General features: G+C 40.7%; 1 protein-coding gene across 6 annotated transcripts in view; it reads left to right on the forward strand.

Moving 5' to 3' along the window:
* The window catches only part of abi1a (abl-interactor 1a), a 49,940-nt gene that overhangs the window by 11,225 nt on the left and 21,320 nt on the right, over positions 1-17,395 (forward strand). For all 6 annotated transcript variants that reach the window (XM_085419074.1, XM_085419072.1, XM_085419078.1 and 3 more), the window contains exons 2-3: positions 113-280; positions 16,980-17,156. In XM_085419074.1, the coding sequence (XP_085275200.1) occupies positions 113-280; positions 16,980-17,156 (345 nt within the window). The remainder of the gene's footprint in view (positions 1-112; positions 281-16,979; positions 17,157-17,395) is intronic.

The following is a 17,395-nucleotide window of genomic DNA, read 5'->3' on the forward strand; positions in this document are numbered from 1 at the left end:
CTTTGCAGTGTTTTTGGCCTGAAGCCAGCACAAACCTGACTTGTAGATGAGGTTAAAAGGTGGATGTTATGTCAATTTTAATAGTAACTGACATTTTTATTTCTGTGCACAGGCCCAGGACAAGAGGAAAGCTCTGGAGGAAACCAAAGCCTACACCACCCAGTCCCTGGCTAGCGTGGCCTACCAGATTAATGCCTTAGCCAACAATGTGCTGCAGCTGCTGGACATCCAGGCCTCGCAGCTGCGGCGCATGGAGTCTTCCATCAACCACATCTCTCAGGTCAGAAATACACACAGAAACTCCTGGCCACAGACCAAGCAGCTGTGAAGATCGCTGCCCCACGCTTTCCACTTCTCCTCTCACTTTCACACAGACTCGGTTATTTTAAGTCACAGCATGAAACGGTAGCATCCATGGTTCCCTTTATTGGTTTATCAGTCTTACTCAAGTCCTGACTGGTGGTCTGCTTGTTTTTATTTTATGTCAGCGTGGTTGAGAAGCATAAAAATGATGAAACAGTTCCCCCAACAGCCATCGACATCCTCAAAACACAGGGTTAGATTTGTCATAGCTGGTTGTAATCCATTCATCCACAGCATATTACTTTTGTTTTTTTAAATAAATAAGCTAAAATAACAGCATTTGAAAGCTTTATTCTGTCGCCTATTTAAAGAAAAACTTTTCTGTCAGTCACAAACTGTCAGAAGTCTATTTAATGCTGTTTACTTTATTTGTTTTTTAGATTTTAGCTTGTGTAGAAACGGGCATGTTGCAAGAAACAAAGCCACACATCACGCTGTTTATTGCCCAAGCAAAATGAATCCTGTCCTAGATGTGCTTTTTAAAGTACGCAAAACTTTGCATCACATACTTTACAGCTGAAATGTAAAAGTTTGAAAACAAATGTTCTCCGTCCTCTTCGGTTTCTTTACTACTTAGCAAGTCGTTTGCAAGTGTTTGCAGACAAGCCGGTGTCTTCCACACAAAGAGCCGGTGACTGCACTTTACTCGCCAAAGAAATGCCAGCAACGTACCCACAACCACTCACCAACATGTTGAGCAATACATGTTTTTCCCTAGTGGTTACCAGTGGGTCATTGGCAGATCTGTAGGTCAGAGCAAGTTTGGCTTGAGCAAGCAATTTCACAGCAACTGCCAGCAACCTACAACTGATGGCAAATACTCAGTTTTAGCAACCGATGGTTGCCAGGCGATTGCAGCCTCTAGGCCTGTGCGACCGGAGCCTTCGATACGAAGCCCCTGGTCACTTTTGTTCAGTGCCAGTTCCAATAAAGCTTTTGCAAACACGAGGTTTGTATCCTCAGGACTGACATGAGGGGAAAAAAGAGATGATGGAAGTTTTTCTCTGGGAAAATATCAACCTGAAATTGCATTATGTAGTTCATTATGAATGTGGTTCAATTGATCAGAGACTTTTAAAATTATATTGATTTTATACTTGAGAGTAAGTAGCTCACTCTTTTACTTATTGATAGTGTTCAGTATTTTAGCAGCCTAACTGTTAAACGCTTTTGTTAAATGACTTTAACCACATTGCTAACACATACAGTAGCTCACTCCTGTAGCCGTTCCTCTCTGCAGGGTGAGGGTTTTGCCATGTGCAGGTAAATCCAGCCGCTCATCCAATGAAGGCATTAAGAGCTCAGACAAATCAAACAAAGAACTCCAGCCATGTGGCATCTCATAGATTAGAACTGGGAGAGATTCACCACACCCTGAGCACGCCAAAATTTGTGTTAAAATGACTATACTTGGAGTGGTTGGATGACGACTGGAGGCTCTAGTTCCTTTGATTTAGTTTTCCCTGCTTTTTCTTGATAACAAGACGTCCTGAAGGTCACATTTTTAGTCTGGTGGTGGAAAAGATCATTTGCGACGCCGGAGGGTTTGTGAGGGAAAGGAACAGACGATGACTGATGATGAGCAAAGAAAGCGGAGAGAGACTCCCAAAAAGACAAATTTACTTTTACTAAGTTTTGAGTCAGTATCCTGACAAACAGCCTTCAGCTGATACCAAGGTCACTGTGACACCACTGCCTGCCTCAGTCTCCATGACAACCCCCTGAGCTACATCTAAAAAATATTTGAAAGACAGCTCGACACGTTGTTTCAGATCAGCAAAGAAGGCCGTGCACTAAACACTCCGCTTAGTTTACACTATTTGACTTTGTTTCCATGGTCTCGTATCTTGTCGTGGGAAATTCCAGACTTCCTTTGCTATATTTAAACTCAATGTTGTGCACAGTGTGTAGCCATGGAGAAGCCTCTAAGATGACTAAATAGTGTCACTTTAGGTCAGCTGACAGCCAGGTTTCCCCTCATTATGCTTATCTTTATATTTATCTTTATCTTTATATCTTTATCATTTATTTTAAAAAAAAAATTATAATAATAAAGCAAGAGCACCAAAAGAGCATTGATGCACCAAATGCCACTTTCCTTGGCTGATTCTGATTTTGCTTTCTAAGAAATATAAATTTGCATTGTTTATAAAAAATTGAACAATAAAAATATTTTCCACAGCTACACCTGATTATACCTTTTTTTTCATTTAATCACACACTTGGATAGATGTTGGAATAAAGTGCTCCATGTTACTGGACAGAATTCACATTGTAAATGTGACTTACCCAACATGTTGTACCTTCTTGTAAAGCTTCTAATTTTAAAGGAACTTATTTCCTAATCACTTGAATTTGAGAATAAATGTCAGACTAACGCCTACATCCAGTGTCGAAGAAAATGGCCAACTCTGACCACAGTGGTAGAAATCAAAGGTGTGTACTCAAAAGCAACGTAAAACCATTTAATATCACATTGTTATGTAAATGAAATTGATTTTAAATGGCAGATAGATGCATTGCACTTATTCCAAAAGCTAAATTAATTTGATGAGTGTGGCTTATGTTAGCCAGTTGGCATGTTTTACAGTACTCTGGTCAGGTGGTTATGCTTGTTTCTGCAGCCTTCATGGAGCCATCTATTTTTGGTAGTGCTAGTAGTGCTACTGGTAGTGCTATTTTTGCTCTTTTTGTCAAACTCTTGAACGACACACTGCACATCATACCAAGATTTGATGTTTTAGCTAATAGCTCTTTGGGAATCTCCCTGTTGAAAAACCTTAAGAAAGCCCGGGGAACTGTTGCTCAAAATCATTGAGCAATAAAGTTTCACAAAAGCGTGACTCTTTGGAAGCAAAATAAGAGATGATCAGCAGGCCAAAGTTTTTACACAGTACTCTATTATTATGATAGGAAGGCTGGTCAGAGGTCAAGGCTAATTAGCTGAAAAGCCAGTGACCAGTTGGTGCATATCTACTTCAAACTATTATTTTCCCCAGCTGACAGCCTTTGTAGCTACAGGAATAACACTCTGCTGCCTTTTTTTTTTTTTTTTAATATATATATATAATTGGTCTCTGGAAATGTAAAGGATTTAGCAGCTTTGTCTTGTTGCCAAACATACGCCACAGTGCTTAATATCCTTTTCATTCATTACGCCTTCTTCTCTGCCTGGTTGTTTTTATGAATAAGTGAGAGCAGAGGTCTTAATGAGTTAGCCATTATGAAGCGTATCTCTGTTTTTAATAACAAAAAGGGAGGGCTGTGTGAGCTCTGCACGCTGTGGGTTTGTTATAGCTCTCTGCTGTCGTGTTCAGAGGTGGATCATTATCGTGATGCCCTCACAGCTCATGGATATGAGATTAGCGGAAGCCCTAAAGGCCACTGTTGCATTCTGCTGAATGGTTAATGGAGAGGAAAGCCTGTAACTTGCGGGGGAAATTTCCTCATTTGCCTCTGAAATATGATGAACACGCTGTTGCGTGCGCTGGATGAGTCCTATAATTCTCCCTATAATCAATTTTTGTCAGTATCATAAGCCTGTACCAGTTCCTGCTCAAAGCTAGAGATGCCTCAGAGTACAGTCAGTGCCTGTGGTGAGACGTGTGCTGGCGTCATGGCAGCTTTCTTTGGTTTGCCCACAGTTAGGAGGGATTCACTCTGGTCAGGGTGTGTCTGCTTTGTGATGGCATCTCTCCGTCTGGAATATAGCACATTCATGTTGTTTACCTTTGTGCTGGGGTGCATACGAGTGACTAATGGGTTCTGTTTTGCCAAATTAGAAAACTGTAGGGTGCTCCGTATGGCACATGAAAGTTCTTTTATGTGTTGTAAAAATTTCCACCATGTGTTTGTGATGTCGTACAATAGGAGTCCAAAGAAGAAATCAGGCAATCCCTGCTTCATTTTTCCCGTTTCTTTCTTTTTCCAAACTCGAGACAGCTGTCTGTGCCCTTATCTGTTGGCCTTCTTGTTTCCAGTACTTGGTCCCTTCTTCATCATGAGTCTTGAGAAATGCCAAGCTATGACTGGCCAGCGACCAACTTGTAGTTTGTGCTGTCTCTGCCAAGGCACAGCAAGAAATTATGACTTGTTTTTGACTCAATCGACAGTGTGACCATCCTGTCAGACAAAATATTGTGCTTTCTGCAGGCTCGATATGAAGCAGGTGGACACAGAAGATGAAGCTCGGCTCATTTGTAGCGGATCAGAAAACATAAATGTGATGTCTTTATATTTACAACATTTTGTAATAATTTAGTCTCTGCTACATTTGATCGTACCCAAATTACTTGTTGTTATTCAGTGGATATCAGTGTCCTGCTGCAGTACAACTTACATAAATGTTTCAATGTGTTCCTCTGGGTGTTTGTTGGCGTGTCACCTTCCCTGCTGTCATTGCCATTTACAATCTCTTTGCAGTATTCAGGCGGAAGGTCTAAAGGGAGAATAGAGTAGCTAGCGGGGCTTCCACCTTGTGCTGCGTGTGAAGTGGCTGCTAAGAGGCTGCGAACAGGGAGTGCTTTGTTTGTCCGGTGGAAGAAAGCGGTGCCTCGCATTGAGAACCTCTCTGTGATACCCCGAATAGAGAGGGAGGACAGGAAGAAAGGGTGTATGTGTTTTTGGATGCGTTCTCCTTAAATTCAGTCTCCATTGCATAATTTGATTTCACGCAATTCACCCAGAGGCACTGAAAATACAGCAAGAGAGAGTAAAGCCTCTCTCATTTACCTGCGATAGATGTCTGATTCAATCATAGTTACATCAAGTTTTTCATGAGTAAGTGTTAGATATGGAAAGATGGGACATGATGGAAAAACAAAGTAATTTATCAAGAAAGACACCTGAAGAAACTCAAAGATGGCTCTTGGCTACTATTTTGGTCAACACTTTCTATTAGAGGTGATGACGTACCTCTCCTCTGCTTGCATGGTGAAACAGAGAGCAGAGGAGAGAAACTTGACCAAATAAAGATATTAACTTTTACGTATTTCATTTAAAGGCAAAATTGATGAGCCATAGAATTACTGGAAGAGTTACAGGTCAGAGAAAGGGGAGAAAGAACCTAGTGAATATAATAATGTATCTTAAAGCTTCCAGGGTAAGTAGATGTTACATAAACGCTTTTATGCCAATACTTTTGGGTGGTGGTGAGTCTGCAGTGTCATTATCAACTCAGTGACATGGCTTCCTGTTCTTTGCTGCTCTGCTCACAGTGAAACAAAGAGCAGAGGAGAGAAACCAGCGCAAATAATCAGCACATGATGCAGCAGAGACAAACTGAGCTTAAATGAAAGAAAATATATTAGATTATTACGATGAATATGTGATTTTTGTGATTCTTTATTTTTGTTTCAGCTCTGCTCTCATTATTTTCACAATGGTGGATTTTTTTATTTATTTTTTTGTTTGTTTGAAGAAAACTACACAGTATTCACATTTTCTTTAATGGGAGTGAATTAAACCAACATTTATAGCTGTTCTAATTGGCTACATTTTGGTGAAAAAGACTATTAAATAACAAAAGACATTTGTTAACCGATGTACAACATAAGGAGTTAAAGATTTTGAACGTCTGCAGTATGAGCAAAATTTTGACGGTAATCTTCTTATCTTTTTAAATAAAATGACTAATTTTTTGTAATGCTTACATTTGCTAAACGAAGACGAGAACGAAGCAAAGGTAATGTCGGTAAATTGAGCATGAAAATATGCCACACTGAAAAAGACGGGCACATACTTAAACTCACATTCTGACCTATAAATAAAGACCTGGTGATTTGTGTGTATATATGTGGTTATGACCATTTTTAGTGGCACAGTCTTAAGTTCTCGTGACTCTTGACTGATCGCATCGGGGAAGAAACTCAATCTTAGGCCACAAATGGAGGAAACTGTGATCGTTAAGACCTTTTAAGATGGTGCGAATGCAGCATCAATACAGCACAACAGAGTAAAATGATATCAAAATAAAAGGAAAAGTGCAAGTAATTAAAGCCTGTAAACTATTTAGATGAATTTAACTTTTTAGCATTTATCCTGTGAAACTGTAGATTGCACTTGCATTATAGCACAAATCGATCTGTCAGTGTTGACTAATCTAATGAAAATGATCCTTTGACAGTGTTGTAATAAATCATGCCGTTATTGAAAATACTTTACTGTTTGTTTTGCCAGCTCATATTTATTTGTAGTGATTTCAACCGCTCTGTCTTACATTTGGACCTGGCTTGTGTGCAGACTGAACTCGGTGAACGCAGTGAATGCAGAAAGCAGCTGATGCGCGCACACACACGCACGCACAATGAAAACTCAGTTTGTTCCCACAGCTGTGAGGTTCACTCAGATGGTGTTTCTACAGTTACACAATATTCTTATCTGATCACATGAGCCAGCCCATGTTTGTGTTCAGAGTCGGATTCGGTTTGTGTTTATGAGGCCAGGTTGGCACACTTACTGTTTCAGTTATTTGTCATTTCAATCGTCATTCCTCGCATGAGCAGTTGCATGCCTTTACAGTCCACTGCTTGTGTGTGTAAAAGGCTGTGATAAGAGAGCATGCATGCTAGGAATTAAGGTTGTGTCTGTGCTGCAGTGCTGACTTGCTGACCTCCTGTTGAGGAAGAAATGGCTTCGCTCCAAACAGGAACTGGAACCTTCTCGTTCTGTCTGCGTTTCTGTGTGCTTCTTGTTTCCTGCTGATCCCTCTGCTCGCTCTCTCCTTTCTCTCGCCTGGTGGTCTACTTTCCACTCTTAGATATTTACACGTTTTTCTACATGACTGTTCAGTGGATTATAGTGATGTGGCAGGATCGGCGGTCAGATCCTTGTGTGGTCTCTTGCCTCTTAACAGCAGTTATTTAAAATATGGGGTTTGTATTGGAAGGTTTGGATTCATGAAAAAAAAAAAGGGGGGGGGGGGGTTAGAAAATGATTCTGTGGAAAGAAATTTACAAATCTGTGACGTCTAAATGAAGTTAGACCTTTTTTTGTAATTCTATTGATTAAATCACATTGACATCTTTTACATGTCTGTACAGATTCACAAGCATATAACCAGTAATTGAGTGTCTTTGTCCAGTAATTCAGCAATATTTCTGAAGCCTTTGTTAGTCATTATGTTTAGCAAAATGCAATGTGATTGCATTGGAGATTTCAATGTGTCTTTGATAGATTTATTGACTGTACATGCTCACTTTTAAGGATCTCTGAGTGGACTTTGGAAACTATTGTGCTATTTTTCTTGGCATTCCTTTACACTGCAGTTTGTGGGATGTTTTTTGATGGCTGAATAAGTTAATTGTGTTGCTTTGTGACACAGACGCAACTCCACATCATTTGCACTAAAGTTTCCAAACAGTGGATAATGACGATCAGCTTGTAGGGATCACCTTCTGTTTTGCCAGACATTTGGTTTGTGCTTCTCTAACCTTTTATCTGTTGTGTATATATTCGTCTTTTGACTTGAATACATCCTGTATATGTAAAGCTGCAGGGTGCCGGGAACGGCTGTAACTGCCACTCACAGGCATGACATCCAGCAGTGATTTAGGGAGCGCTTAATTTGCTCATGCTTGTGTGTCATTGGCAGAGCTTTTTAAATATCGGTCAGTTGTGTTCATTTAATTCTGGTTGGACAAAATTAATTATGATTCTTACAACCCAGTTGGAATCTTCTCACATTCTCATGGATCATATCTTGAGTTAATGTGATTTGACTCATAAAAATAACATTTATAAAAACGTATAAACAAGTCTGACCTGAAAACAGACTTTTACTTTTGCTTACGTAAGAGCAAGCATTAAAAAGAAAAAAAATGGATGATCTACAAAAAAAATTGTAAAACACAAAATGTAGCAAATTTTAAAATCAATTTTGTTGATCAGCTCATCAAACCTGTAAGAAAGGAGACCAACAGATCCTGTTTTTTGTTTTGCTTTAAAAGAAATCTAACTGCCCCTTTGGGAATAAAGTGAAACTTTTCATTCTGTTTGGCAGTTGTTAAATTTTCCCCTTTTTAATTGAAACATGTTTGTTCTATAAAATATTTAAAAAGAAATCTTTGCATTTGAGAACCTCAAGAAATAATTGTTTGTCATTCTCGCTAAATAAACAATTTCAGCGTTTAATGATTTTTCTGTTAATCTCATATTTTCTGTTGTCGCATTTTTCTCGTCCTTGTAGCGTTTGTAGCTTGAATGCAACGTGCGACTCTGTCCTGCATGGATGGATGTTAAAGGGTGGATGTGTGATGATGTGAAATAACTGGTGACTGAGGTTGTTTAGTGATTCATCAGCTTCTCTGCTCTGTGGTTACTCCTCCTTCCTCACTAGCAGAGTGCCTTCTCATTATTACCAGTGCATTCTTTCCCAGCCAACAACTGTCCAGTTGCATCTAATCATTGCACCTTTGTTCTGCACCACAAGAGCAGTGTAGGGAATTGTTTGACACCTTTGCATCAACACGGCCGATTGGGGAAATGCTTTTCCTTCACTTTTCCTTTCATTTTGCAGCGGAGTCTCAGTTTTAGGTGTTTGTTCGTCTCAATTTTGTCTACCTCTTAGTCTGGGAATGGTAAATACTTGCTCTCAGCTTTCAGTTTGTATGTAAACTTCAGCTCTCAGTCAGAATGCTGCCTTGGCTGCCGCCCAAGTGAGACTGCAAAGGCCAGCTGAGGTGTTTCCATATGTGCTGTGTTAGCAAACACCGCGTCGACCTTGGCATGCTTTCCCGGCTCATTTTAATAGTGTTTTTCTCTCTCTCTGTGTCTCTGAGAGCCTTTCTTCGAGGTTTAACACTTGTCCAATCCTGGCTCAGTCGTGTCACACGTGGGTTGTTAGATTCACCAGAGGGATCGGATTTTTGAGGGATGTTTAACCGAAGCTGCCAAACTGAGAACTCCCCACAGTGCAGTTGACCTCCCATTTTGGCTCAGAGTGCACATGGAAGCTCTGGCATGCTCTGTGTCGCTTTAACCGCTCAGAGAAGCGGCCTCGCTGCAGGGCCGTTTTGGACAAATGTTAGACTCTACAGATGACGGGATTCAGATGTGCTGGCTGTAATCACGCTGAGAAACGCATTGGACAAAGGCATTTGCTCTTGTTCAGCAGCCGTTTTGCCTCACTGTGGATTTGGGAGTGTTGGATGGAGCTTCTCTTACAGATGAGGCTGGACACAGTTAGTGGGAAGCTACAGCTACAACGCACAAACAGAGTTAAGAGGTTCAAATCTAGGGCAAAGTCCTCAGGGCCACTGGTTCGCGATACTGATAACAAAGCAGAAAAATATAATACATATTTCTCAAGGAAATCAGAATATTTCCTCTGTTTTCCCCCCAGTGTTGGCTTTATCTTGTGAAATACTGACAACTTTCACATTTTCAAGCTCCTACGCTCTATTAAAATGCAGACTTTATTAACAAATAAAGCTGTTTCTGCACCAAAACAGCACTTTCTTTAACATCCTACTTTGAGGAATGCGAATGCCCGTACAAACCATTTGTACTATGTCGCAAAAGATAAAAAAAAAAAAAAAAAAACCCAAACAAACTTGTCTTACATTTAAAGGAAAAGTTTGCATTATGGGACATTTATTTGTTTGGGTTTTATATGACTGTAATGTGGCCTAAATTAACCCATACATGCATGAAGGTAGCCTGCACACATCTGATTCCAAATTAGACAGAATTAGGATTTAGATTAGGAACTTTTTAGACAGTTAATAAGTGGAATGATCATGAATCTGACAAACTTTTGTCATTATTTCACAAAACTAACTGCTACACAAAATGCCGGGCTTTATTAAAGTCACCAATGATGTTCATTTTGAACTACAATGTTAAAACAATCAAAATAATCCTTATTTGTGTTGTACAGTTGCATGGCACTGCAGGAAACAAGCCCTTTAAACTCCTCTGCCTTTAAGGACGCTGTATTCTGATTGGCTCCCTTGTAAACATCTGCTCTCATTGACATCATAGGGAGCCAAAAGTAGAAAAAACTGTCGGAAACCTGAGCGTTTGGCCCACGGGCATTGCTTGCACGTACACTGACCTTGTTATTTGAAGGCTTGGCCATGTTTAATATGGGCATCAGCAATGAAAGTTTGCATATGTGACTGAAAACAAGGAAAAGCATAACAGTTCCACTTGAATGTGAAGCAGTGTTTTGTACACAATTTTTAAGCTTTTAAGAGATCGCTCACTTAACACCAACTCTTTGTTTTGCTTTTATTTGTTCCATCTTTATGTAAATGTCTAATAGTGTCACTGGCAACAGGTTAGATTGACTCGGGTAGAATTACACATCGCACAATTAAAAACCCAAGCCCAAGTTTGTTTGTTTTTTCTTTCAGCTTTACGTGCCAGTGTTGTGAGATTGATGAAATAATCCTTTTAAATGATGTATCAAGTTTTTTCATTGGCTTGCGTCCTGCTACTTCTCATATGCACGACTGCAGAGGTCGCTGATGAAACGCACTGCGTTATGCAATAAATATGGACTCCTGGCAGGCAGTTTTATATTGATCAATATGAATGAATATATTCATATTCACAGTCATTTTCTCAAATATAAATCACGTCAAACCAGTTTCTGCATTTCATTACTTGTGGAACATTCACTTGTGTAGCAAAGTCAAACTTTAATGCCAGGCCTGCGTCATTAAAGAAGGAAAGGATTATGCAAAGATGAGAAAGCACATCGACTTATACATGAGTAAATAACAGTTCTTCATCTGACACGATGGCTTCTCCTTTTAAAGCCACGCCTTATGCCTGATGCTGAAGTACACAGAATGGTTTATGGTTATCCATCTTGTGGCATCTGTAAGAAGTTATAGTTGATCACAGAAAAAGCTTGTAGAGCCTCCTCTGTTAGAACCACACTACAAACTAAAAGCAGTCATTTGCCTTGAGATTAACAAGTAATGCTGCCTTATATGGATTCTTTGGGAGTTGTTTTGTTCTTATTTTAGGACACCGAGGGTTGGATTTTTAAGAGATCCTTGTGGTTTTGTGCCTTTTAATAAAAAAAAAAGTTGTTTTTATTTATTTTTTCGTCCATTGAACAGTCAGTCTCTCCAGCCAAGATGAGCCCAATTATATAATTGTGAAACACAACCACAAGATGTCTTAATAGTACATCTTAACTCTAGATCCTTTGTGAGCTAGTGTTTCCACGTTTCACAATAGCAACATTTTCAGGACTCTTCTGTCATGAAGTTATTTTGGGAAGTGTAGGAAATGGCCTAGGTCTGTGGAAGCAGACCTAGAAGCAGGAAAACACTTCATCATGAGATAGCTGCTTGAAGACACCGAGCATTGCAAATTGTTCAAATCTGCTCTTTGTAGGCGGGGAAAAGTGCTTTGCTGAGAGAGTGTATTTGAACATGGTCAAGATTTACTGGAGATGTAAGGCTGAAAAGAAGAGATGGCCTGATTAGGCTGTCTTCACCTCACTCCTTAATCTGCAGCAAGGCTGAAATTGAGGTTCAGATGTTTGAGTGAACGGCGTAATCGCACAGTACAACAAGGACCTCCAATGTCTGGACATCATCATCATGTAGTCCTGATTTATGGTGGGTAAAAATAGCTCTCATGGACTTAAGAACATAGATATTCTCTTCTCTCATCAGTTTACTGAATCATTTTATTCAGATCTTATAATTATCTGTAGCTGAAGTCTGTTATTAACTATTGACACATTTGTCTGGTCTGGCAAGCCACACACAGAAACATCGGTATGTAGGGTGTGTTTGTCTAGCTGTAGGTTTTTCCCCATGCTGAGTGTAAGTGCCCAGCTCATCCTTACTACGCCTACAGTACACGCTGGGAAGCTTTTTGTTTGTCCGTGCGTTTGTGCATAGTTGGCGTTTTACCGAGGATATCATCCTGCGGCCAGTCTGCCAAAGTGCTGAAAAGGCTGTTTTCTTCTCTTTCCAGTACGTGTCGAAGGGAAAGCAACTGTCTCAATTCCAGATAAAGTGTACTCGTTTTTAGTTCTTTTCTTTTAAGTCGCTGCTCAAGTCGCTCGCCAAAACACTGTGTGCTTGTCTGGTGGGAAGTTGTCAAGTTCCGTTTGTTCAAGATTTTGAAATTCCAACCCTAGACCTCTGCTTGGCCGTTCCCACTTCACTCAGAGATTTATGCCCCTTCTGCTGATCTCGTGTGGATACATTCTGTCAATGTATGACCTCCTTTCCCAAGTAGTCCAGCCTTCCCCCTTATCTGAGCAGTGGGCTGCACTGGCCTGAAAGAGGCAATAAGCATTCATTGAAAGTGGGGGTCGACTTAGATTTGAAGACCAGAAAGCGATGCGTTCTCAAAGTTGGGTATTGTTTTTAAATTAGAGGAAGAGTCCTCTACAGTGGGTGCTTAAATTATGGGGCCTCGGGTTTTATTAGTAGACTTATAATTTTTGTGTCAGTTGTTGACCAGTTGCTAAGTGAAATTGGACATAAAGATTGTACTACATCAAAAACCTCTGTGCAATTGCTTTGGTTACTAGCAGATTGCCATGGGCGTCCATAGTTTGCATGGAAGGACTGACTTGTCTGCAAACACTTACCAACTGCTCACCAAATGGTCATGAAGCTGTAAATGTGCGATGTAAACTGGAAATGGAAACCCTTGGCCTTTCTAAGTAAAAATTGTGCCTTAACACTGCAATCGATACATCTCAAAGGTCACAGCTATCCATATACCTCTTTGCGACCAATTTCACCTATCAACTGGCATCAATCACTGGTGAGCAGGCTGGGAGGGACATTGATCCAAAGCGATCTGTTGTTATTGGGTGGGCTACACTGACAGTTACAATAAGTTGTTTGCAAAGTTTTTTTGGCTTTTGTTGACGTTGTGTTGTATGTGTTTTTGTTTGTTTGTTTTTTGGTTTTTTTTGATGCAACCTACAGTGAAAGTTGAGTACACTGCATAATGCGAACATTAGCAAAGTAATGTTGATGAACCCAAATATTTTCTTTTGACGAAGCACTTGGCAACATTATGTCCATATTTCTGTATGGACATATTGCAAATCAATTTCCCATTAGGGACAATAAAGTTACCATTGACCAACAGTGGGGATGCTGCTTAGTAATGAAAACCAGGCACAGCCTCTACCAAAACTGTAACAATCTGGCTTCAAAATAAATAAATCCTAAATATTTAGCCACTGGTTGCTACTAACAACACAACAAGAATTTCTCATTGTGGCAAGCACTGCACAGACTCCCTCATATTCCAAAATGGGGAAAAAGTCTCCAAGTCTAACGCATTCTTGACTGAATGTGGATGACACTGATGATGTTGGCAGTAGTTCCAATTTATGACCTAAATCCCTGCACTAGTCATAGATGGGTGACTCCTCTGGGTGTGGGAAGAACTACAGGGTTAAAAAAGAGAGGGGGGGAAAAAAAATAAAAGGATGCCAAAAAAAGAGGACTTCAAGGTGACAAATGAAAAGAGCAGTTCAATAAAAGCAGACAACGAAGTGGGGGGCACTTTAAAGTCCTAAAAGCCCTTAGATGATGGATAAGCCAAACACCAACTGCTCAGTGTTTTGGGAAAACAGCCGTAGGCCTGAGACATATGTGTGGCAGTGGTTGAGAGCACATGTGAATCATGCACCTTTCAGTTTGGCAAGACGTTTTCCACCCAGCAGATGGACCATTGGGATCGAGTAAACACCTTTTTAGTGCCAGTTGAAAAGTCAGGGAAAGCGTTTCACCGCTCAGTCGAGGGAAGAGATGGGCTGTTAAGTCGCAGTTGCTCAGATTTGGGTTCCCTGCTGGGTGAGTCCGATGGGGTGAAGCCAGAATGCACTGTCATACTTAGACCTTTTTGTCAGATCCATTTAATGTTCTTTGGACAGTGGATTAGCAATGTGATATCCACGGGGTGCTCCTGCTCGCTGTGTGGAAGTTTGCTAAACAAGGTGGGTTCAGATTTACCCTTCTGTCAACACTTGTGTTACATCAGGGCTCCTCACTGCTGCAGCAGGGCTTGTACAGGATGGAGATGAACTGTTACGCTGCTTCTAACCTCCTGCCCCTGCCAGCTGCGATGACGTTTGTCCGAACGCTGTTCTCTGATATGGGGAGTATGTACAGCCAAGAACAGATGCTTTCCCAGTTTAGCTGCTGCATTTCAACAACTGTTCTCTTTCCAGTTTCAAGTGAACTTTTCATGTTTTGTCTACTTCCTCATAGAAACTTATGGCAGTGTGCAACGCCTATGACTTCAGTTTTCTTTAGAATCAGTGGTGAAATGTGAGCAAAGCTGTTTTCGAAGTAAAACCAGGTCTAGATTGACTGAGCCCATCCCTCGTCGTCCTCCTCCCCTCTTTCTGCCTTGTTCCATCTCAGCCGATCACTGAGCTCGATCACATCCCCTGCAAATGGAAGCCAAATGGGCTGATTTGATTTTGGCCCAGTTGCTTTCAGATGATCATGATATATGACAATTTGGGAGTTATCTCTGAGCTGCATGTGGAGTCAAAGCTATTGGCTCAAATCCCATCATAATGGGGCTCTTATCCACTAAATTGTGCATTGGTTTGTTCGCAGCACAGGGAAGATATTGTCACTACAGTTCGTTTTTATGTCAAGAGCCTCTTGTATCCTGGCAGCTTGTCTCAGGTTAAAAAAGATGACTGTAATCAGCACTCTGTCATATCTCTTAATTCAAATAGACACAACAGGGCACTGGAACAGAACGGACGCTCCTTCTTTGCATGGGAAGTCTCTTAGGGAGCAATTATGCAAGAATATCTTTGGCTCTTATAAAATATTGATTGCTCCTTTTTTTTTTTCTGCAATTTTGAACAATCCGCTTTTTTAATACCCCTGCATGTCCTGCAGGAACCTGCTATGCGTCAGTCTTAATAGATATTCGAGTTTGTTGCCAGTTCTCAGGCGAATATCTCGTTAGTGTCATAGTTTAAAATTAGATTTGATGTTACCCAGAGAGAGGGGAAAAAGAGAGATGTTGTTGGCGTGATTGTGCTGTGCTGAGCTACATATAAGCCATCCTGAGTGTTACTAATTCCCTCAACTCTGGGATGAATGATACTTGAGGGCTAAGTCTGTACATACAGTGGAGCAGTGCAGAATAAAGAGACAAAGCTCAGTCCAGCCTCAGATCACTTTGGCATGAAAGGAATCCTCTGTTGGCGCTGGTTTCTGACTCCTTCCCCTCCACGAGAGACCACCGTTTTCCTGGTCTGGCCTCTGCAGACATTGCGGCCTTTCATCTCCCATTGCAGCAGCTGCTCCTGGGCTCCTTTTGGCTTGATGGGAGGCGTTCAATGTTTGGTTGTGTAGTGAGTACTTGTGAGGTTATAGCCGTGTGGATAAACATTAAAGGCCACAAAACAAACACCAAAAAATACACAAATGTGTCATAGACAAGCACAGATTATATTAAGGTTTGTGAAGCCCTGTTTGAAGCACCATTGTTAGACACAGCTACCTTCTAGTGCTAAGTAACAATCAAGTAAAACACTAGAACTGGACTCGCAAAAACTGGAACAAATGCTTTTATGGATGAGCTGTTAAGCAAACCTTGTTATTTGTTAGATCACTGCATTATCAGTGATCACAAACACAGTAAAAGGCGACTTAGCCCTGTTTCAGCCTCTAATTTTAAACCTAAATAAAGTTTTGAGTGTCTGAGGAATAATAAAATGAATAAAGCGCTGGTGTATAGCTATAATGATGTGGTCTCATCTTTCCAAGCTGTTGCATCATCTCCCTCTGTATAATCTGTGAATCTGCACTGATACATCATCAGTACAGAAACTCAGTCTTCAACAAATCTGCATAAATCTTGGGTTCGTTGGCATCTAACATACCCTTGATATTCCTTATTTATGATGCTTGGAAAGAATAGAATATGACCAGAAATAAGTGAGCGGGCCCATAAACTCATTAAGAAAGTGTTTACAAAGGTCATCACTCAGGGCTGTTTTCCAGTAGACGTCTAAAGGACCAGAAGCCTTTTTCTGCAACCACAGGTGCCACCAGCTGCTACTGGCACCTCTGTGTTGTCATTTTCCATAGAAGAGAGAAAAAACAGATCTGAACTCCTGACAATGTCATTTCTGACTCTCTGAAAGTCTAGTTCTGGAAGTCTCTGGAAGTTGGTGCTTGTCTCGTGTGCACAAGCGATAGTCATCTGCCCAAATTTAGTAATACATGATCAAGTGTATTAAGAAATCCAAATTTGTCATGTCATTTGGAAACAGCCGTATAGGAGTGTGACCAATAAATGAAACAATGGGTCAGTTTCAGGAGAAAAGCAGCCACCAGAGGCATAAATGAAGCATATTGGAAGGACATGCTTCTCTGAAAAAGTGAAATTGTGAAAACAGGATTTAAATATATAGTAAATTTCAGTTATTTCTTCTTTTGAGAGATTTGTGCGATCGCTCCAACAGCTCTTGCAACCGTAAGTCATCTTTGCTTAGTGTCTGCGTGCTTTTACCTCGCTAATATGCTGAATTGCCGTGTTAGATTTAGATTAAGGCCCCACTGATGAAAAGCACAGCCTCATGATTTAATTAAGCCTTGTTAAGTTTTCTGTGTGACACACATCTTCACTTCTCTCATTTACAGACGGTGGACATCCATAAAGAGAAGGTGGCCAGGCGAGAGATCGGGATCCTGACCACTAACAAGAACACAGCAAGGACTCATAAGATCATAGCGCCGGCCAATATGGAGCGGCCAGTCAGGTACATCAGGAAGCCAATTGACTACACTCTACTGGATGATGTCGGCCACGGCGTTAAGGTGAGCAGATTTTTCTTGTTTTGTGTGTATGTGGCACTAATTTTCTGCTCGCATATAATATTTCCCTCTGCTCAGTCCATTAGTTTTCCCATCTTTTTTCTCTCCCTTCCCCCTCTTTGCTTTCTCGCCAGAGGTACTCCTATCTCCCTCTGTCTCCTCTCCCACTTTGTCTGTTTTTCTCGCTCAAACGGCGTCTCTTGTGCTTTCTCTTTCATCTTCAGAAAACACCCCTCTCTGAC

The sequence above is a fragment of the Rhamphochromis longiceps genome, linkage group LG9 (assembly GCF_057381845.1).
Source record: "Rhamphochromis longiceps isolate RC_006_pf linkage group LG9, R_longiceps_female_GT1.1, whole genome shotgun sequence".
NCBI classification, from domain to species: Eukaryota; Metazoa; Chordata; class Actinopteri; order Cichliformes; family Cichlidae; genus Rhamphochromis; species Rhamphochromis longiceps.